Genomic DNA, 23,662 nt, shown 5'->3' on the forward strand with positions numbered 1-23,662 from the left:
CCCAAGCTTTTGGATTAATTTATATTACGGCATTGCTATGAAGTTAGATTCAATCTACAAGGGGTTAACTTCTAGAAACATATAAACTATCATGGATGTTGATTAAGGTCCATTAGCTGGATTACCAGTCAAAGTAATTAACAAACTTGTGTTTGCTGCATGCCAGATTAGTTTTTTTTTACGGAGTAACTATTTGTACTAAGTCTCCCTTCTGCACATGTGTCTCCTGACGCGTGCGCAGAAGTGAGTTAGGACAAATATCACTGTCTCCGACCCCCACCCCCCCTCACCCAACGAAATTCCTACTAACCCTTTTCTGCACGTGTCCAACACCACGTTGCCAACGACCATCCAGCAGTAGCCCCGAGGCCCGAGCAGCCGAACGCATCCGCCGAGCCACTGAGCCATCCACCACGCCGAACCCCGAGCCCCCCGCAGTGCTGAGCCCAGAGTGGACCTTGGGCCCCGAGCCCCCCGCAGTGCTGAGCCCAGAGTGGACCTTGGGCCCCGAGCCCCCCGCAGTGCTGAGCCCAGAGCCCCCCGCAGCGCTGAGCCCAGAGCCCCCCGCAGCGCTGAGCCCAGAGCGGGCCCTGAGCCCCCCGCACTGCTGAGCCCAGAGCGGACCATGGGCCCCGAGCCCCCCCGCAGTGCTGAACCCAGAGCAGGCCCCGAGCCCCCCGCAGTGCTGAGCCCAGAGTGGACCTTGGGCCCCGAGCCCCCCGCAGTGCTGAGCCCAGAGCCCCCTGCAGCGCTGAGCCCAGAGCGGGCCCTGAGCCCCCCGCAGTGCTGAGCCCAGAGCGGACCATGGGCCCCGAGCCCCCCCGCAGAGCTGAGCCCAGAACAGGCCCCGAGCCCCCCGCAGTGCTGAGCCCAGAGTGGGCCCCGAGCCCCCCGCAGTGCTGAGCCCTGAGCGGACCGTGGGCCCCGAGCCCCTCGCAGTGCTGAGCCCAGAGTGGGCCCCGAGCCCCCCGCAGTGCTGCGCCCTGAGCGGACCGTGGGCCCCGAGCCCCCCGCAGTGCTGAGACCTGAGTGGGCCCTGAGCCCCCCGCAGTGCTGAGCCCAGAGTGGGCCCCAAGCCCCCCGCAGTGCTGAGCCCTGAGCGGACCGTGGGCCCCGAGCCCCCCGCAGAGCTAAGCCCAGAGTGAGCCCCGAGCCCCCCACAGTGCTGAGCCCAGAGTGGGCCCCAAGCCCCCCGCAGTGCTGAGCCCTGAGCGGACCGTGGGCCCCGAGCCCCCCGCAATGCTGAGACCTGAGCGGGCCCTGAGCCCCCCGCAGTGCTGAGCCCAGAGTGGACCCCAAGCCCCCCGCAGTGCTGAGCCCTGAGCGGACCATGGGCCCCGAGCCCCCCACAGCACCACAAGCGGTGGGGAAAGCGAGAAACGGGGAGAGAGAGCTTGGAGGGAGAGAGAGTGGGAGAGAGAGCGCTTGGGGGGAGAGAAAGAGCTTGGGGGGGTGGGAAGAGAGATGCAGATTGGGGGAATCAGAGGGGAGAAAGAGAACTCAGAAGACGGATCACGTTCTTCCTATCCCCTGGTGCGTGCAAGCTCGGTGTGTGTGTTACAAGGGGTATCGTTGGGGTGGATGAAATCCAGAAGTCATGACACTGTCACTGTTCACTTCATACCCAATAAACCTGTTAACAATCTGCACACAATGTCTGCCCCATCTATGAGGGGAGTGGGGGGCAGGGGAGGGGGGGTAAGATCTTGCGCTTGGGTAAGGGACTTCAGCTGGGGGAGGAATGCACTTGCACTGGGGTAAGAGACTACTGCTGTGGGAGGCAGCACATGTGCTGGGGTAAGGATCTTCAGCTGGTGGAGGGATGCACTTACGCTGGAGTAATGGTCTTTGGCTGGAACTTGGTGACTTTTGGGGAGATGGATCGAATTACATATTGGAAAGTCACTCAGAACTTAGGCTGGGCGGTTCTAGTTACAGATTCCAGAGGAGCTTCAGGTTGTGGCTTATTCTCCAAGGGGACCAATCAGCAATAGGTCATGTGAAAATGGAGAGCCAATCAGAGAAACGGCTGCCTTTCAGTTAGTACAAATAAACGCATCCTTTTTTTGTTAGTTCCTGGGATGTGGGCATCGCTGACAAGGGCAGCATTTATTACCCATCCCTAATTGCCGTTGAGAAGGTGGTGGTGAGCCGCCTTCTTGAACCGCTGCAGTCCATGTGGTGAAGATTCTCCACAGCGTAGTTAGGGAGGGAGTTCCAGGATTTTGACCCAGTGACGATGAAGGAATGGCGATATATTTCCAAGTTAGGCTGGTGTGTGACTTAGAGGGGAGCTTAGAGGTGATGGTGTTCCCATGCGCCTGCTGCCCTTTTCCTTCTAGATGGCAGAAGTCATGGGTTTGGGAGTGCTGTCATCAGTAATGTTAGAATGGCTTCCACTCAGAGGACAGGAAGAGTCCAATGAAACATTCAATGAAATTTCCATGGTCTTCCACGAATGGTGCAGGTGACAGTTTTGATTGACAGCTTGATGGACCAATCCTCAACACAGAGAGCTGAAGTGGGGTCACCGATTAAGGCTTTGGCTTTTTTCTCTCTGTGGGACAAAAAATGAATTGTGCTGCAGCCAGTTTGAAACAGTGAGTGGGGCAGGGAGGTTTTGCTTTCTCTCGAGATTGAGGTATGGAGAAACGCTGCCTATAACAAGATTATTGCCAGCTAGTATCAGGGATTTATAGACAGTAGTCCATTAACAGGGGTGCAGCGGAAGGCTTTGTTATTTTCCATGTTACAAGGAACAATGTATAATAGGTGAAATTTCACTGAAAACTGTATTCTGATCATTCATGCTGCAGGTAAAATGAACCACGTTGTTGGTTTGCAGTTGGTCGCATCTCACTCGAGTAGTTAACAGTCCATCTTCCAGAAGATAGGCAAAATAAACATCGGGCATGTGTGAGGTCACAGAGTTCAGTACACACAGAATGAGGACTCTGAATATTACAGCACCTGGAGCCATGTTATTATGTAGCTAGATCGTAGGTAGTAAAGGTGCACATCAGATCATAGGAGCACAGAGTCCACTTAGAGTGTTCGAAGATGCCAAACCCAAGGGAATGTCTCATGCATTTCTGAAATGTTGAATTTTCTCAGTATTTTTAATAAAATCAAAATGCACCATGGCCTTTGTAAAAAAAACACAAAGAAAAAGAAATATATAAAAATATGTCTATTTTGTTGATTGAAGAATGTACCACAGCAGAGTTCAGAATACACAACAGGAATAGAGCTAATCCTCAGGATCTAGTGCTTCATTGACTTTGGCAGAACCATATCAACCTAAACCCAACCTCCAACTTCCAAAGTAAACTTGCTGAAACCTGCCCATCTACTTGAGCCCAGCATAAAGTAAGGTTTGAGGTAGGTTTCATACGAATTAATTTGAAGGTAGCCCTTTATAAAGAATACACGATTTTGCTGCTACATCTGACCATTCCGCTTTGCACATCCATTCTGTTTTGGACAATCTGGCCTAGACTGGAGGTGTTGGTGCTGGCTGTTAAGGATCCTCACCTGATACCCGATCTGCCAGTTCCACGTTTACCGTTCCGCTTACCAGCCTGTGTTAATTACGACCAGCTGACCAAGCGTTCACAAGCAGGAAGGAGGCTCCAACAGCGTTATTTAAAGGGATCATCAACAACTTACAACTGACATGCTTGTTCAGTTTGGCTGGCTCTATGTAACTTTTTGCAACTCTTGCAGCTTTCTAAACTTGTTTCAAGCTCCTACGGTGACGGAGGTTGCAAGTGGAGAACACCTTCATTCACATTTAAAGGCTTCTGCTCACAACACTTGCTCACAGTCACAGGGGCTCTACTGGCAGTCCCCCTCGTGCTCGAGTATCTTCGGGAGAGGGAGCAGAGGCAGCGAAGAGGAGAAGATACGTGCCGAGGGAGGAGGAGGAAAGCCAGGAGGGCTTTTTTTTTTATTTCAAAATATACTTTATTCAAATAAAAATGTGCACAATACATTGGAAGGCAGTTCAGTACATTTGGATGCGGTCAGCAATTACATACAATACATTTGGATGCTAACGGCAGTTCCGTTCAATAGATTTGCTTGCTTTACATTTCAAGGTACATTTCAGTACAATCCAGGATACATTGTAATACAGTCATCATATTGCTTTACTAGTGGCACTATACAGTACACGGAATGGGTGAGGGTAGAGTTACATTTCTTTGCAACATACATTACTAAACAGAACTTGCATTATACATGGCACTGCATAGGTTTTTTCATATCATGGTGCTCTATGTATAGAGTTTACAAGTTAAGCCCGAGGGGAGTTTTATACTGATTCCAGCCCCTGGGTTTATCGTGACGGAAGGGCTTTAAACTGTGGCTCTTCCCCATCGTGCCTTTGCGGCGACTTCGCCAATTTTTAGTGCGTCCCTCAGCACCTACTCCTGGATCTTGGATTGCGCCAGTCTGCAACGTGGACATCTCCTTGCTCTGGAAGACCAGCAAGTTTCAGCAAGACTAAAGTGCATCTTTCACCGAGTTGATGGCCTTCCAGCAGCAGATGATGTCTGTCTCGGTGTGTGTCCCTGGGAACAGCCCGTAGAGCACAGAGTCCTGTGTTACGGTGCTGCTTGGGATGAACCTCGACAGCAACCACTGCATCTCCATCCCGACCTGCCTTGCAAAGGGGCAATCCCAAAGGAGATGGATGACTGTCTCGTCCGCACCACAGCCAACTCGGGGGCAGAGTGCCGTGTCTCTAAAACCCCGGCTGTGCATGAAGGATCTGACGGGTAGGGCCCTCCTCACCGCCAACCAAGCTACGTCTTGGTGCTTGTGTGAAAGCTCTGCCAGACGAGTTCGACAGTCTGCTCGGGGAACCACCCGACAGGGTCCACCCTCTCCTTTCGTAGGGCGTCCAGGACCTTACGTGCCGACCACTGCTTTATGGCCTTGTGGTCAGGGGTTTTTTCCGAAAAACTTTTCCACAAAGGACAGGTGGACAGGCATGGTCCAACTGGTGGGGGCATTTCGCGGCAGCGTGGCCAGACCCATCCTTCGCAACACCGGGGACAGGTAGAACCTCAGCACGTAGTGACACTTAGTGTTTGCGTACGGGGAGTCGGTGCACAGCTTGATGCAGCCGCACACAAAGGTGACCATCAGGATGAGGGCCACGTTAGGAACATCCTTTCCTCCTTTGTCCAGAGATTTGTACATCGTGTCTCTGCGGACACGGTCCATTTTGGACCTCCAGACAAAGTGGAAGATGGCCCGGGTGACTGCCGCAGCACAGGAGCGTGAGATGGGCCAGACCTGCGCCACGTACAACACCACCGAGAGCACCTCACTCCTGATGACCAGGTTCTTTCCTGTGATGGAGAGGGAGCGCAGCTTCCACCATCCCAGTTTTTGTTTCACTTTGCCGATACGCTTTTCCCAGTTTTTGGCGCACGCCTCGTCCGCTCCAAACCATATTCCCAACACCTTCAGGTAATCTGGCTTAACGGTGAAGGGAATAAAGGATCGGTCGGTCCAGTTGCCAAAGAACATGACCTCGCTTTTGCTGTGATTGACCTTCGCTCCCGAGGCCAGTTCAAACTTGTCACAGATTGTGAGCAATCTGCGGACTGACTGCGGATCCGAGCAAAAGATGGTGACGTCGTCCATGGACAGGGAGGTCTTGACCTGAACGCCTCCGCTGCCTGAGATCGTCACCCGTCTAATGCTCGCATCCTTCCTGATGGACTCGGCCAAGGGTTCGATACAGCACACAAACAAGACAGAGGAGAGGGGACAGCCTTGCCTGACTCCAGACCTAATCGGAACGCTTTCAGTTTCCCACCCATTGATTAGAACTGTGCTACTGATGTCTGTGTAGAGCAGTTGGATCCAATTGCGGATACCTTCCCCAAACCCCATCTTGGAGAGCACATCCATCAAGTACGTGTGCAATATCCTGCCAAAGGCCTTCTCCTGGTCCAAGCTGATTCAACAGGTGTCCACCCTCCTGTCCCGCACGTAGGCGGTCGTGTCTCTGAGTAGCGCGAGGCTATCAGAGATCTTCCTGCCGGGGACTGCGCAGGTCTGGTCCGGTTGGATCACCAGCTCCAGAGCAGACTTGACCCTGTTTGCAATGACCTTTGACAGGATCTTGTAGTCCACATTGAGCAGCGAGATCGGCCGCCAGTTTTTGATTTCCTCCCTATCCCCCTTCTGCTTGTAGATGAAGGTGATGATGCCTTTCCTCATTGATTCTGACATACTGCCGGCCAGAAGCATACCCCCGTACACTTCCAGCAGGTCTGGGCCCATCCAGTCCCACAGAGCCGAATACAATTCGACCGGTAAGCCTTCGCTTCCGGGAGTTTTACTCGTCACAAGGGACCAGACGGCCTTTGTCATCTCGTCCAGAGTTAGCGGGTGGTCCAGATTCTCCCACTCGCTGTCGTCTAAGACCTCTGAGATAGACGACAGGAAAGACAGGGAGGCCACACGGCCTGTGGGCTTGACATTGTACAGCCCGGCATAGAAGGATTTGCTGATCCTCAGCATGTCGGGCTATGAAGACCTCACAGAATCATCTTCTTCCTTTAGGCTGCTGATCACAGAGCTCCCCGTGTACCTTTTGGAAGAAGAAACGCGAACACGTCTCATCCTGCTCGACGGAGCGGAAAATGATTTTGGAGGACTCTGAGGCAAAGAGCGAGGCTTGCTGGCCCTTCACCTCTTGGAGTTCCTCCGCGACATCGACCCCCATCGACTGCAGCAGGAGCAGGTTTTGCATACTCTTCTGGAGTTGGGATAATTCCCTCTGTCTCCCTCTCGCCCCCTGAACACCTTTGAGGATGAAGAACCTCTTGATGTTTGTCTTGATTGTTTCCCACCAGTGCATCGGGGAATCACAGAGGGGTTTTACGGTTCTCCAACCTTTGTAATCCCTCGTGAGTTCAACGTTTTCCGGGGTCAACAGTTTCACGTTGAGCTTCCATATCCCCTTGCCAACTTTCTGATCTTCCTGTGGGAGGCAGTCGGCCAGTAGGAGGCAGTGGTCAGAGAAGAACACCGGCATGACGTCGGTGGGTCTGACCTTGAGCATGTGGGACACAAACAGGAAGTCTATTCTGGAACGGACAGACCTGTCTGGTCTCGACCAGGTGTATCTGCGCGGTGCTCCATCTGCAGGGTTGCTGAAGACGTCGCACAGTTTGACATCTTTTACCACGTCCATCAGGAGTTTGGATGTGGTGTCCAGTTTGCTGTCGGCTCTGCTGGATTGTCCAGCCGCATCGATGATGCAGTTGAAATCACCGCCCAGAACGACCGGTCTGGATGTCGCCAGCAGCAGTGGGAGCTGCTGGAGTATGGCCAGCTGCTCGCTTCTGAGAGGCGAGGCATACACGTTAATTAGCCTTAGAGGAACATTTTTATACAATACATCTGCTACGAGGAGGCGGCCACCCACCACCTCCTTAACTTCAGTGATGGTGAAGTGGCCTCCCCGCAGCAGAATGACCAGACCGGAGGAACGGCAATCGTTGCCTCCTCACCAAACGGATGGTCCGTGGGACCACCATTGCGACCACTGCCGGTAACTGCTGAAGTGCGGCAGGCCGCACTCCTGCAAGAATAGCAGGTCTGCCTTGACCTTGGCAAGGTACCCAAAGGTGGAAACACATCGCGTAGTTGACTTAATGCTACGCACGTTAATGGATGCAATCTTTAAGCCCATTTTTAAATTGGTGGTTACAGTCCAAAAATTACATTTAGATCACGCAGTCCTTTGGCCCTGTGGCCTGTTCCCGTATACATAGGTTAACTTTAAACTTTTCTACTGCACCTTGGCTGAGATATGGGTTGCCCTCTGCCTTGGGGATGGTTCGACCAGGGGACGCCAACAGTGTGGACGGGGGGTCCTCCATGTCAACTGGGCTGCCCTCACCTGCTGTTGGTTGTTCCTTGTGTGCATCCCCTGTGGTGTCGTCGCTCACAGCGTTCTGGAGTTGGGGTGCATCGGTCACTTCGTCGCTCCCAGAGATCCAGAGCGGGGGTGCATTGGTGGCTTCGTCGCTCCCGGAGATCCGGAGCTGGGTTTCATCCGTTGCTTCGGGAAATCCGGAGCAGGGGTGCATCGGTGACATCACTGCTCCCGGGGTTCCGGAGCTGGACTGCGCTGGTCGCATTGACGTGTTGCCTCTTCTTCTGCTGGTGGTGGTAGTGAGGGCTTTTGCCTCGCCCTTCGTCATTGGATGAGCTGCAGCCACTGCTGTCCGTCATGGACGGTAGCCGTCTTTTGCCTCTCATTTCTGCAGGAGGCCCCTTTTCCTTTGACTTGCAGGCCGCCTTCTTCTTGTTGAGCTGCCATTCCTGTTTTCCTTCTGCTTCTGCTCCCTCCTCTTCCATGGACTCGGTGTCTCGGAGGGCGGGGGGGGAAGTTTCACCGCTGGGTGCTAGTGTCTGGCGGCTTGCCATGGCATTGCCTACCTCCTCTCGGTCAGTGTCGACTAGGGCAGTGGTGTGTTTGCACGGTGTGTTGGAGAGGAGGGCGGTGTCGGTCTCCTCTTGGGTGTTGCACTCCTCAGCTTTCTCCTCACGTGTCACCATGTTCTTTGCCGCCTGCGCATAGCTGAAATTCCGCTTGGGGCAGGCCTTGTATAGATGTCCAGCCTGACCACAAAGGTTACAGCATTTGCTCTCTTTACAGTCGTTTGTCTGGTGTCCTTCCTTCTTGCAGTTGCGGCAAATGATTGCTTTGCAGGAGGGCTTGCAACAGAAGGCCTTCAGAGAGACTTCAGAGAACATTAGTCTGACCTCCACTTAAGCGAGGACAGTGTATTAGGAAGCTCCGCTTCACCAAGGAGGTGGTCACAGAACTCTGCCACCTCCTGCAACCAGACCTGCAGACTGAGAGCAGGGTGACCACAGCTCTCCCAGTGGCCCTCAAGACCCTAAATTGTTTCGTCATCAGATCCTTTCAGTCTGGAGCAGGAGACATAACTAACATCTCACAGTTCGCAGTCCATTGCTACATCTGGGATGTCACAGAGGCTCTTTACACCAGAAGAAGGGACTACATGGTCTTCTCTCTGAGCAGAGAGAAACAGGCTGAGCACGCATGTGGTTTTGCCAGGATAGCGGGCTTCCCGATGGTGCAGGGCACCATCGACTGCACACTCGTGGCTTTGCAGGCGCCGTATACCAATTGTGAGATCTTCCGTAACTGCAAAGGCCACCACTCACTTAATGTGCTGTTGTTGTGTGACCACGCCCAATGATTCCTGATGGTCAATCCCACCATCCTGGCAGTAGTCATGATTCCATCATCCTCCGCCAGACCAGTGTGCCAGCAATCTTCCAACCACCACATCAAACCAAAGGGTGGCTGCTCAGAGACAATTGCTATCCGTTCTGCACCTGGCTCATGACTCCCCTCCGAAACCCCATCACTCATATAATAAGAGCCATGCTGCCACCAGGAACATCTTCGAGCAGACCATCGGACTGCTGAAGCAACAGTTCCACTGCCTTGACCGCTCAGGAGGAGCCCTCCAGTACTCGGTGGAATGGGTGTTCCATATCATGGAGGTCTGCTGCATCCTCTACAACTTGGCTATCATGAGGGCGCAGTTCTTGCTGGCAGAGATTGCAGAACCACCTCAGGAAGAGGATGAGGGAAAGGATTACATAGGATATATGGCACAGAAACAGGCCATTCGTCCCAACCAGTCCATGCCGGCATTTATGCTCCACTCATACCTCCACTCGTCTTTCCTCATCTAACTTTATCAACGTAACCCTCTATTCCCTTCTCCCTCAATGCTTGTCTAGCCTCCCCTTAAATGCATCTATACTGTTCATTTCCACCACTCCCTGTGGTGGAGAGTTCCACATTCTCACCACTCTCTGGGTGAAGAAGTTTCTTCTGAATTCCCTATTTGATTTCTTGGTGACTATCTTATATTGATGGTCTCCAGTTTTGCTCTTCCCCACAAATGGAAACACTCTCTTGTGGGGAAGATTTTGGGGCATTTACGGCTTGTTAGCGCCCCCCCGACGGGCACAAACGACTTTTCACCAGGGTACGACACCGCTACTGACTCTCACGAAGTTCCGTGGGCGGTTATGGTAACCCGTAGTACCCCGCTATGAAGCGCCGGCGATGACGACACCATCACCATACACAATGACCCGCTTTCAGCCCGGACCAAAAACCCAGTAGCACAGTAGAAAAAATTAAAGGGGAGATGAGCCAGGAAAAAATAAATGGTCATCTTACCATTCTTGTTTGTCGATCGTGGGGTATTTTGTGCTGCACTTTCTCCCGTGGACGGTGCCCCGAATACAGGTCGCAGGGCGGGACCTCCGCGCCTGGTGTTACCGAATTTCGCGGCCTCTGACCCTACTGTATGGAAACATTTCATAAATTTAAACACCTCTATTAGGTCACCCCTCAGCCTTCTCTTTTCAAGAGAAAAGAGACCCAGCTTGTTCATCCTTTCCTGATGGGTACACCTCGCATTTCGGGTATCATCCTTGTAAATCTTTTTTGCACCCTTTCCAGTGCCTCTATATCCTTTTTATAATATGGTGACCAGAATTGTGAACAGGAGGAGGAAGAGGAGCAAGAGCAAAAGGAGGAGGAGGAGGCGGAGGAAGAGAAGGAGTCAGGCAGCAAATCCCTCTTCTGCATGGGCTTTCCATGAACACCTCATCAGACTCCGATTTGAGTGCTCACCCCGGTTGCTCACCACATCCCCATCAACCACAGCCCTTCTTCTGTGCTGTAAATTTCTATGATTCGATCCCCATCCTGCCATCCCTCTGTCACGGAACATCACAGCGTCTTCCTAGACACAAAGCTGAAATGAGAGCCACCACAAAACAAACATTCCAAACAAAATTAATACATTTATAATTATTCAATTTACATTTCAATATGAACTAATCACCTTAGTGCAATCCCTTAGTGCCTGTCACTAGTGTGCCCTCTCCGACTCTGAAGCTCCTATGCACTGCTTCCCCCAGTGGCTGCAGCACGGCTGGTGGAAGGCTGCTGAGTTTTCGTGGGGCCTTGCAGGGCGACCTCGACCAGCTGTGGACCTAGAAGGCCCGGCTATAGATTGCAGCACCTTGGCATGGACGGCAGCAGTCTGATCTGGCAGTCTGACAGGCAGCGGCAAGGGCAATGGCAATGATGGAGTAGCAGTGATGGGAAGAGGAATACCATCATCCTGAACGAGGACAGCAGGTCCCTGCTCCACAGACCCACTGCCACTCCCCCGGGATGGCATCTCAGCATTCCTAGCAATCAGTTGGAGGACAGATTGCTGACCTGCGACACCCTGCAAGCCCCTTTTGACACTGATAAAGCCAGCCATGCTGGCAGCAGTCTGAGCTTATGTGGCAGCAAGCCGAGCCGGCAGGAGAGCAGTCTGCGCTTCCACTCCAGCACTGAGACGTTGGGTGGCTTCTGCCTATGCTGTAATGGAAGCGGCGACATTGCCCATCACACGCAGCATCATGGTTGGGTCCACAAGTTTTCTACTGGAGTTGTCCATCACTTCCAGCCTGGAAATCATGGGCTCCAAGCTCTGCACAAAGCCCCATCCAATGTTGGAGCCAGTACAATAGCATAGTGGTTATGTTAGTGTTCTAGTAACCAGAGGCCTGAACTCATGATCTGGAGACACGAGTTCAAATCCCACCATGGCAGCTGGGGACTTTAAATTCAGTTAATTAAATAAATTTGGAATAAAATACTGGTATCAGTAATGGTGACCATGAAATGTGTTGTAAAAACCTATCTGGTTCACTACTGTGCTTTAGGGAAGGAAATCTGCTGACCTTACCCGGTCTGGCCTATATGTGATGACAGACCCACAAAAATGAGATTGCCTCAACTGCTCTTTGAAGTGGCCTAGCAAGCCACTCAGTTGTACCAAATCACTACAAAGAACTGCAGTGGTTCAAGAAGACAGCTCACCACCACCACCTTCTCAAGGGCAATTAGGGATAAATGCAGCACTGCCCAGATCCAATGAATGAATAAAAAAAAACTCCTTGATATTACCAAGAAGCACTGTGACAGGCTTGCAATTGCACTTAGCATTTCGGTGTGCATGGCCATCATCTATCTTCTGAAGGGCACACCATCCGAGTCCTGTGCAGCAGAACGCTTACGGGAACTCACCCTCTGGGGAGCTGGCCCCCAAGCTACCCTTCCCCCCCTGGCCTTGTTGCAGTCCACTCGTGTCCGATGCCTCACCCTGTGCAGATCTAGCATCAATACTGTTCTCTACATTCTGCACAGTGCCAGTTTCTGAGCTGGTGTCTGCGAGTGTCAGATGCAGTGACGGTGTGTCGTCCCCTTCATCTCCACTCTCCTCCAATACTTTGCAGACAGACTGTGCTGGTGGCAGATCTTGGAAGCAGAAAGGCACAAGAGTTGGGTTATGGTGAGGGGAGTGGGGAGAAAGCAAGATATCCATGTATCAGCAGCTAGTTAGTGAGAAAGCATTGTGGGATGAGGGACGTGAGAAGAAGGATTAGGAATGAGCATACTGTATTGTCCCCAAGGGCTTCAACTTTGTCTTTGCCACGGCCGCAGTGACTTCCCCTCCAGTGATGTCAAGCACTCTCTCCTCCAGTTGGCTCAAGGCCTGTAAAGTGGCTTGGCCACTTCCCATCTGTCACAACTCAACGGTTGTGAGTCACCTTGGCCTGCAAGAGAAAGAAAAGTGTGTCAGTGAGTGTAGTGCAAGTGTTTGGGTGATGTGCCTACCATAGTTGAATAGCTGTCAGTGTGTGCAAGGTTTGAGATGGGAGTGTTGCAGCAGTGGCTCACCTGTTGAGTGGCAAGCCAATTTGCAGCACGCTTAGCACGGAGATCAGCACGACAATCATGTAAATGAGCAGGCAGCATGAATTTTGCGTGCTGACTGGACCATTTTGAATGAGCACAGCCAAATCGTGCTGGGCCATGACACTGCTCGTTTTCAGCCATATCCAATTTCTAGGCTTCTAAATAAATAAATATGATACATTTCAGTGATGATGTTGCCTTATTGAGAACCAACAATGTGAACAATCCAACACCACTCAATCCACCAATTAATATTTATATTTGCTATTGATTAAGAACTGCTAACACATGAGAATTTTCACTCAAAGAAAGATATAATGATTGCTTTCAGCTGCATACATAAAACCTTTAGGATATCATGAAATGAATACTGATTTACTGGGGTAAATATTCATGTAGGTAGGAGTAAATGTTATGGGGCTATGGTCAGAGGTACACATGAAAGGGGTGTGAGTACCTCTTATTAAATTCCCCTTTTACCACTATTTAAAACCAAGGTTCCACCTACACTGTTACAGGCTACATTGTATTATTCCCAAGTCTTTTTAGATTCCGTCTACATAAACATAAGAACATAAAAGGAGCAGGAGTAGGCCATTCGGCCCCTCGAGCCTGCTCCGCCATTTAATAAGATCATGGCTGATCTGATCTTGGGCTGCCCGCTCCCCATAACCCTTCACTCTATTATCGTTCAAATATCTGTCTATCTCCACCTTAAATATATTCAATGACCCAACCTCCACAGCTCTCGGGTAGAGAATTCCAAAGATTTACAACCCCCTCAAAGAAATTCCTCCTCGTCTCTGTTTTAAATGGGCGACCCCTTATTCTGAAACTATGCCCCCTACTTTTAGATTCCCCTGAGGGGAAACATCCTCTCTGCATCTACCCTGTCGAGCCCACTCAGTATCTTATATGTTTGAATTGCCTGAATTTCCTTGGGGCTCTCCTGATTAGCCATAATAACTACTGGCAGAAGATGATCGACAGAACACCAAGATAGACTCTTAAACGGGACTGCTGTTGTTTTTCTGCCAAAGTTAAAGCAGCCAATCAGGATAACCCCATAGGATATTGCTGACAAATGTTCCTAGCCTCCTCTTATACCTTGTTTTCCTTGTTAATATTGTTACCCATTTTCTTTTACCATTCTTTTCCATTATTTTCTGCTATGTTCTAATTTAACTTGTTTGCTCGTGTGTACAAAATGGCTGCTATCTTTTTCCTCCGACTTGCTCTGCTCCTCTTCTGCACCCGCCACAGCTTTGCAATACAGGTATCACCTTTTGTAACCCTATCTCTCCCACTGCCACCAGTGCTGTAATCCATGCCTTTATTACCTGGAAGCTTGACTTCTCTAATGTTTTCTGAGCCAGTCTCCTTACTTCCTCTCTCCACAATTTGCACTTTGTTCAGAATGCTGCAGCCCTTGATCTTTAACACTGAGAAGTCCACACCTCTATCACCTTTTGGCCCCCTCAGCCACACAGGCTCTCTGTGCCCTGAGAAAACAACTTCAAGATCGTTCTTGTTATGTTCAGAATAACTCACAAGACTGTATATTGTAAGCTCAAACTGTTGTGACCATGGTCTCTTTAATGTAACTCCAGAATGAGGAAGCAGCATGGTAGACTGCCTTTTATACCTGCTTGCCCAGGGTGTGCAAGTGACCCTTGAGTCTCCCACAGGTGCGCCCCCTGGTGGCAAGTCTTACACATTGGTAAAGTTTATAAACAGAACAGTTCTCACCTTCAAATGTCTCAAGGCACTCTATACTTCCTCAGTGACCTCCTTCAGGCCTAATCCTTACAATCTTTGCTTCACTGACATTGATCTCTGCTTCATTCCCATTCTCTTGCTCCGCCATGGGCAACTGTATTTTTTCAGACACCATAGCCTTGCCCTCTGAGCTCCCTCCCAAAACCACTGCCTCTTACTTCCTCCATTCTGCTTTCTCTTTTCACCCGACTTTTCTCTTCATCCACTTTTTTGGCCAAACTCTTAATTCCATTCTACCGAGTCCTTTCCCTCCCATTCAGTGTCTGTTTCATTCTCCGATCTGTCAGGCCTTTGGGATATATCATCACATTAGAATCACCGTATAAATACAGGTTTTTTTAATGTTATTGCTGGACAACCACACGCATCGTGTAAATACACAAAAAATGCAGTTGGCAAATGGTATTTTGATTTTTAAAAATATAGACATGCTGATTACTGTCTTACATGAACTGTTGTTTATTTGTACAGGTTGCAGGACCCCCAGGGCCCACTGGCTCACAAGGCCCACCAGGTCCGATGGTAAGTCTAAGTTATTGTTTTGAGAGTCCGCATGTACAATTCCTACTTCTTGAAGGGCATGAGAATGTTCTTAAAAGCCGTACGTCATCGGAGTTTATTCTTACAGGCATGAACGTTACCTCTTTCATTCAACGGAATCCTGCTGTTACCATGTCCTTGCTGTGTGCTTGTAAAGGTGGCCAACTCCCACCAAAAACACTCATTTCCCCAGTTACTTGGACTTTGTTTCTGGGTTTGGTCTGGAAGGTTGGAAGAGTTCTTCCAAAATGCCCTTCAAATAATTTTCCAGAACATTTTAAAGTCAGTGCAAAGTGCCGAAAGCTACTTAATATTAATTGAAGCATAATAAGGTGGCAACTGTGTACTCAATGGATCAGCACTATGCGTGATGTAATCAAGATTCACTTCAGACCTGTTCCAGAGACTGGACAAAGGTTCAAAATGAGCAATATGATGGCATCTTTCGTTTATAAAATAAGGGCTCAGTTATTGATAAATATGGATATTTATGCTTCATTCCCATTCTCTTGCTCCGCCATATTTTTTCAGACACCATAGCCCTACCCTCTGAGCTCCCTCCCAAAACCTGGAATATTGTGTTCAGTTTTGGTCTCCTAATCTGAGGAAGGATGTTCTTGCTATTGAGGGAGTGCAGCGAAGGTTCACAAGACTGATTCCAAGGATGGCTGGGCGGTCATATGAGAAGTGACTGGATCAACTGGGCCTTTATTCACTGGAGTTTAGAAGCATGAGAGGGGATCTCATAGAAACGTATAAGATTCTGACGGGACTGGACAGGTTAGATGCGGGAAGAATGTTCCCGATGTTGGGGAAGTCCAGAACCAGGGGACATAGTCTTAGGATAAGGGGTAAGGGCCTTTTGGGACTGAGATGAGGAGAAACTTGTTCACTCAGAGTTGTTAACCTATGGAATTCCCTTCTGCAGAGAGTTGTTGATGCCAGTTCATTGGATATATTCAAGAGGGAGTTAGATATGGCCCTTACGGCTAAGGGGATCAAGGGGTATGGAGAGAAAGCAGGAAAGGGGTACTGAGGGAATGATCAGCCATGGTCTTATTGAATGGTGGTGCAGGCTCGAGGGGCTGAATGGCCTACTCCTGCACCTATTTTCTACGTTTCTATATCATTCTGCTCATTGGGAAGATTTGAAGAAAAGAAATGGTTGAAAAGGTTGCACAGATATGCTGGCAGTGCGAACTCATGAAATTACCCTTTTCATGTCAAGGCAGTATGGCTGTATATTCAATGGTATTTCAACCAAACCTGTTGTAAGAACTACACTTCTACACAGAGGTGTTATTGTAACAATTGGGGGGAAAAAAATTAACAACTTCTGAAATGGAGGTCAGAATTCATCAGTTAATACAAAAGCAGGAGCACTCTTTAACGCTGAGTGTGAGAACTGATGGACTCGCTCTTACAATATCCAAACGTATTTTAGTTTAAGGATCATCATACAGGAGGCCACTAACCGTGAAGATCGCTAGGGAACATTGTGTTGATCTGGAAGGTGCAGTTAGATGACAGCAGGACTGGGTTTTAAAAGAATGGAATATTATAGGAGGGTGGAAAGATTGAGGTAATTAAGGAGCTTCCCAGTTTTGAGGTCCTGAGAGAAAATGGCCAGGATCCTCAGGATTTCCACCCATCCGTCCAATCCATTTTAGGTCTCATTAAAGGTGCACTGCGTATTCCCAGCGGGATTCCCACCTCTAAGAGGAAGTACACCAGAAGAGATGAGAGAAGGATTGGCTATCAGATAACAATCATTTTTCTATATCCTGTTCAAGAGCGAGGGACAAGTATTTGAAGGGACTCCTACATAGGAACAGGAGTAGGCCATCCAGTCCCTCAAACCTGTTCTGCCATTCAGTTAGATTATGGCTGATCTGTATCTTAACCCCATCTAGCCGCCTTGGTTCTGTAACCTTTGATACCCTTGCCTAATAAAAATCTACCAATCTCAGTTTTGACAGTTTCTTGGAAGAGAGAGTTCCAGATTTCAAGGGGCCGAAATTGCCCCCCGCCCGAAATGGGGTGCAAGCACCCTGTTTCTGTGGTTTTTATCGCCGCGGTGGTTGAGGTGGCCTCTTGAACGAAATTCCGCTCCTTGTTTTTTTTTCACTCAGATCTGGAAATTGCTCTTAATGGGGGCGGATATGCAATGGTGACACTAGTAGAGGGACAGAAGTTGGGGACGGTGCGGAGTGACCGCCAAGATGATGTCATCATGGCGCCGTGTCACCACAGCTCTTAAAGGGGAGAGCATGTGTGATCTTTAAACTTCGGTCCACTGGGCTACAAAGGAGGGTTTCGGCCGGGCCAGCAGCCTGGCACCCAAGAGGGGGGTGCCAGGCTGCCTGTTGGCAGCCCGGCCGAACCCGAGGGCACAATTGTCGGGCCGACAAGGCAGTCGGACAAAAAAAACATGGTGCCTGCGGCAGTAGGTCCTCCCCTTTAAGGGGAGCCGTGCCGTCATTGTAGAAGGCCTCAGCCTCAGTGGACTACTGTGAAAAAGCTTGTTTTGACACTGCCGGGCAAGCCGAAGATTTTCATGGTGGAATTTCGCCGTTTGTTGGTGTGGGGGGCCGGTGGGGGGGGGGGGGGGGGGGGCGGTGAGCAGAGGGTACATTGGCGGTGCACACTGTGATGGTGCACTTAGCATGGATCGGCAGCAGTGGAGCGGTAGGGGCGGAGCGGGTCACCGGCAGGATACCGCAGGAGCGGAATTTTGATAATGGCGGCCATTACACGAAAAGTCGGCGGCCATTACACTTCGCAGCGTGGCCCCCGATTTCCGGTGTTTACTGGCCTTAAGGAAAGGAGCAATTTCGGCCCCCTATAGTTTCTTGTGTCCTATCTCCACTATATTCAAAGTAAACCTCTTTTTATCCTTGCTGTGTGAAACTACTCTGTGAAGAAGTGCTTTCTGAGATCACCCCTGAATGGCCTAACTCTTAATTTTAAAGTTATCCCCCTTTAGAGGGAATCGTTTCTTTCTATCTACCCTATCAAATCATCTAAACATCTTAAACCACCTCAATGAGATCACTCTTTAAACTTCTATATTGAAGGGAATACAGGCCTTGTCTGTGCAATCTGTCCTTGTATTTTAACCCTTTAATCCCCAGTATCATTCTGGTGAATCTGCACTGTACCACCTCCACACCCAATGTGTCCTTCCCGAGGTACAGTGCCCAGAACTGAATGCAGTGCTCCAGATGGGATCTAACCAGAGCTCTGCATTGCTGTAACATCACTTCCACCTCTTTGTATTCCAGCCTCCTTGAGATAAAGGCCAAGATTCCATTAGGCTTTTTAATTATTTTTTTGTCCACTAGCTTTTAGTGATTTCTGTAGTTGGATCTCTAAATCTCTCTGCTCATCCAGTTTCTAGCTTCTCACCATTTAGAAAATACTCTGATCTATCTTTCTTAGGCCCAAAGTGGATGACCTCACACTTTCCCACTTTGAACTCCATCCACCACAGTTTTGCCTCCTGAGATATATATTCTAGTATTGGACACACTTGGGCTTCATAGAGAGTTGAGTTAGGAGAACACTTGGAAAATATAGTCCCTCACCTAATTAATTTCAGGTTCAAAATAGATAAAGAAAAGAGGAATCATAGGTGTTGAACTTGAAATCGGAAAATGTCAGTGTGGGTGAAAGTGGATCAGATTAATGGATTGGAAAAAATGGCAGGTCAAATTGCAGACTAGCTGTGGGAGATTTTCAATACAAGATGAAGAAGGTATGAGTTAAATGCATTTTGACTAGGAGTAAAGTGGTGCATCAAAGACTGGTAAATAGTGGGGAGAGCAAAAAGCAGGGTTTAAAAAACAATTTACAATGAATATAGAATGGATATGATAAAAGAAACTGAGAAATATAATGAAGTACAGAATGGGAGCAAAAAGAACGATTAGGAAGGCTAAGAGGGAGTACGAAATAAGACTGCTTATCAACATAAAAGGTAAAGGTGGGATATGGGTGGTGTGCGCCTGAGGGATTTATGGTAGAACCACTTATTTTCTATTATGTAAATGATTTAGACATAACTGCAAGAGGGATGGTATTGAGAATTCCTAATGATGCAAAATTAGGGGGCGTGGCAAACTGGGAAGAAGAATGCAGATGATGAGCAGGATGATAGTCAGATTTGTGGAGTGGGCAGATAGGTGGGAGATCCAGCTCGATACAAAGAAATGAGTGAAGTAGTACAAAAGGAAATGAAGTATATTCTAAAAAAATGTATTATTCGTTCGTGGGATGTGGGTGTCGCTAGCAAGGGCAGCATTTATTGCCCATCCCTAATTGCCCTCGAGAAGGTGGTGGTGAACTGCTGCAGTCCGTGTGGTGAAGTTACTCCCACAGTGCTGTTGGGGAGGGAGTTCCAGGATTTTGATCCAGCAGCGATGAAGGAATGGCAATATATTTCCAAGTCAGGATAGTGTGTAACTTGGAGGGGTGTTTGGAGGTGGTAGTGTTCCCATGCGCCTGCTGCCCTTGTCTTTCTAGGCGGTAGAGGTCACAGGTTTTGGAGGTGCTGTTGAAGAAGCCTTTTCCAAGTTGCTGCAGTGCATCTTGTAGGATACACACTGCAGACATGGTACGCTGGTGGTGGAGGGAGTGAATGTTTAAAGTATTGAATGGGGTGCCAATCAAACTGGCTGCTTTGTCCTGGATAGTGTTGAGCATCTTGAGTGTTGTTGGAGCTGCACTCATTCAGGCAAGTGGAGAGTATTCCATCACACTCCTGACTTGTGCCTTGTAGATGCTGCAAAGGTTTTGGGAAGTCAGGAGGTGAGACACTCGCCACAGAATACCCAGCCTCTGACCTGCTCTTGTAGCCACAGCATTTGTGTGGTTGATACAGTTAAGTTTCTGGTCAATGGTGACCCCAGAATGTTGATGGTGGGGGATTTGGCGATGGCAATGCCATTGAACTTCAAGGGGTGGTGATTAAACTCTCTTTTTGGAAAAAGTCATTGCCTGGCATGTGTCTGGCACGAACGTTACTTGCCACTTATCAGACCAAGTAGAAATTTCGTTCAGATCTTGCTGCATGCGAGTATGGACTACTTCATTATCTGAGGAGTTGCGAATGGAACTGAACACTGCAGTCATCAGCGAACATCCCCACTTCTGACCCTAAGATGGAGAGAAGGTGACTGTTGAAGCAGCCCTGAAGAACTTCAGTGACGTCCTGGGGCTGAGATGATTGGCCTACAACAACCACAACCATCTTCCTTTGTGCTAGGTATGACTCCAGCCAGTGAAGAGTTTTCCCCCTGACCCCATTGATTTTAATTTTACGAGGGCTCCTTGATACCACACTCAGTCAAATGCTGCCTTGATGTCAAGGGCAGTCACTTTCACCTCATCCCTGGAATACAGCTCTTTTGTCCATGTTGGACCAAGGCTATAAATGAGGTCTGGAGCCAAGTGTTCCTGGCGGACCCAAACTGAGCATCAGCGAGCAGGTTATTGGTGAGTATGTGCTGCTTGATAGCACTGTCGATGACACCTTCCATCACTTGGCTGATGATTGAGAGTAGACTGATGGAGCAGAAATTGCCGGATTGGATTTGTCCTGCATTTTGTGGACAGGACATACCTGGGCAGATTTTCACATTGTTGGAGAGATGACAGTGCTGTAGCTGTACTGGAACGGTTTGGCTAGAGACACCGCTAGTTCTTGAGCACGTGTTCAGCACGACAGCCGGGATGTTGTCAGGGCCCATAGCCTTTTCTCTATCCAGAGCGCTCAGCCGTTTCTCAATGTCACATGGAGCGAATTGAATTGGCTGAAGGCTGGCTTCTGTGATGGTGGGCCGGGATGGATCATCCACTTGGCACTTCTGGCTGAACATGGTTGCAAATGCTTCACCCTTGACTTTTGCACACACAAGCAGAGCTCCGTCATCATTGAGGATGGGGATGTTCATGGAGCCTCCTCCTCCTGTTAGTTGTTTAATTGTCCTCCACCTGTCATAACTAGATGTGGCAGGACTGCAGAACTTTGATCTGATCAGTTGATTGTGGGATCGTTTAGCTCTGCCTATAGCATGCTACATCCGCTGTTTAGCAGACATGTAGTCCTATGTTGCAGCTTCACCAGGTTGACACCTCATTTTAGGTATGCCTGGTGCGGCTCCTGGCATGCTCTTCTACACTCCTCACTGAACCAGGATTGGTCCCTTGGCTTGATGGTAATGGTAGAGTGAGAGATATGCCGAGCCATGAGGTTACAGATTGTGTTGGAATACAATTCAGCTGATGGCCCACACCACCTTATGGATGCCTAGTTTTGAGCTGCTAGATCTGGATCGATCCCATTTAGCATGGTGATAGGACACTCTCCATCGTGTTGTGTGGCACTAAGTGTGAAGATGGGACTTAGCAGTGGTCACTCCTACCAATATTGTCGTGGGCAGACGTATCTGTAACAGGTAGAATGGTGAGGACGAGGTCAAGTATGTTTTTCCCTCTTGTTGGTTCTCCCACCACCTGCTGCAGGCCCAGTCTAGCAGCTATGTCCTTCAATACTCGGCCAGCTCGATCAGTAGTGGTGCTACCGAGACACTCTTGGTGATGGATGTTGACGTTACCCACCCAGAGTACATTCTGTGCCCTTGCTACCCTCAGTGCTTCTTCCAAGTGGTGTTCAACATGGAGGAGTACTGATTCATCAGCTGAGGACGGGGGGTAGGTGGAAATCAGCAGTAGGTTTCCTTGCTCATGTTTGAGCTGAAGCCATGAGACTTCATGGGGTCCGGAGTCAATGTTGAGGCCTCCGAGGGCCACTCCCTCCCGACAGCACACCACTGTGCCACCATCCCTGGCGGGTCTGTCCTGCCGGTGGGACAGGATATACCCAGGGATGGTGATGGAGGAGTCAGGGACTTTGATAGATACGATTCTGAGTGTATGACTATGTCAGGCTGTTGCTTGACTAGTCTGTCGGACTGCTCTCCCAATATTGGCAAAAGTCCCCAGATGTTCGTGAGGAAGACTTTGCAGGGTCGACTAGGCTGGGTGTGCCCGAGTTGTGTCTGATGCCTAGGTCACAGCCAGGTGACCCGTCCCGTTTTATTCTTAGGGGCTGAAATTGCCTCTTTCTTTAAGAGCCGTGACTGCCTCAAAGAGGTAAGCAATCACCGCCTAGTTGGCACGGAGTCGCCGACATTTCACAAATTGCCCTCTTGGATTTTCCCGGCGGAGAACATCTCTGCACCACCTGTGTTGCTGCCCTGTCGACCCCTTGCCACCGTCGGTCGATGTCACTGAGCTTTATTCTGCGAGAATCTGCCTGAGGTTGAGCAGCGCGCCGCCCTTAAAGGGGAGGGTGCACTGCCGCGGCCAACAGCTTATTTTCTTTGTCGGCCGACTCCAAGATCGGCCCAACAATGGTGGCCACAGGTTCAGCCGGGCCGTCACCAGGCAGCCCGGCACCTCCTCTTGGGTACCGGGCTGCTGGCCCAGCCGAAACCCTCCCTGGTGGCCCAGTGGGTGCCAATAAAGTGGCTGCAGAGCTCACAGCGAACCTCCTCTTTAACTTAGCACTGATGACAGCTCCCGACGTCTGCTTCGCACCAACACCACTTCCACCCCTCAAACGCCCGACTTCACCGCGCAGACACTGGCAGTTGAATAAAAAGGGGCAAAACCAAACACCACCCCATTGATTGGGTGGTGAATCAACTAAAAAAACGGTGAGTGCGCCCCCTTTCAGTCGGGGGGCAATTTTGATATGATGATAAGAACCTTAAGAGAATGGATGAACAAAGACAGATGCATGGATCTATAAAATAGAAAAACAACATTAAAAAGGAAAATAGAATTCTGCATTTCATACATAAAGGGATGTCACGTTTTGGGATTTCAGGCAACACCACCCAGGGGCAGGAGGATTAGGAGGCTTGGTGTAATATATGTTAAAAAGGTCACCATTGAGCTGAATTTTTATCTCAAGCGGTTTAATGCACAGTAAGCATGTCTTGGAGATATAGATTAGAATTGAGAAGGGATGGTGGAACCAACATGTTGCAGAAATGAAAAATTGTTTAACATTCTTGTTATGTATGCAAACATCACCAATGTTTAAGACTTGCCACTAGGGGGCACACCTGTGGGAGACCCAAGGGTCACCTGTGCACCCTGGGCAAGCAGGTATAAAAGGCAATCCAACATGCTGCTTCCTCACTTTGGAGTTACATTAAAGAGACCAAGGTCACAATAATTTGAGCTTACAACACAGTCTTGGAGTTATTCTGAACATAATAATTGGCGATGAGTTACAGATCACAAACTTTCACGCGGTAATGGCTGCCATTGGTATTCTTGAGAGATTTGTTGAGGGTGATGATTGGGAAGCCTTCATTGAGTGTCTCAACCAGTACTTTGTGGCCAACGAGCTGGACACGGCTGAGACGGCAGTCAAGCGCAGGGCAGTTCTCCTCACCGTATGTGGATCTTCGATATATG

General features: G+C 49.5%; 1 protein-coding gene across 1 annotated transcript in view; it reads left to right on the forward strand.

Annotated features, from left to right (window-relative positions):
* Positions 1 to 23,662, forward strand: part of LOC139229846 (collagen alpha-1(XXV) chain-like) — a 321,691-nt gene that overhangs the window by 109,177 nt on the left and 188,852 nt on the right. Inside the window, exon 24 of the mRNA XM_070861466.1 lies at positions 15,101 to 15,151. Coding sequence (XP_070717567.1) covers positions 15,101 to 15,151 — 51 coding nt within the window. The remainder of the gene's footprint in view (positions 1 to 15,100; positions 15,152 to 23,662) is intronic.

The sequence above is a fragment of the Pristiophorus japonicus genome, chromosome 2, assembly GCF_044704955.1.
Source record: "Pristiophorus japonicus isolate sPriJap1 chromosome 2, sPriJap1.hap1, whole genome shotgun sequence".
Classification (NCBI taxonomy): domain Eukaryota; kingdom Metazoa; phylum Chordata; class Chondrichthyes; family Pristiophoridae; genus Pristiophorus; species Pristiophorus japonicus.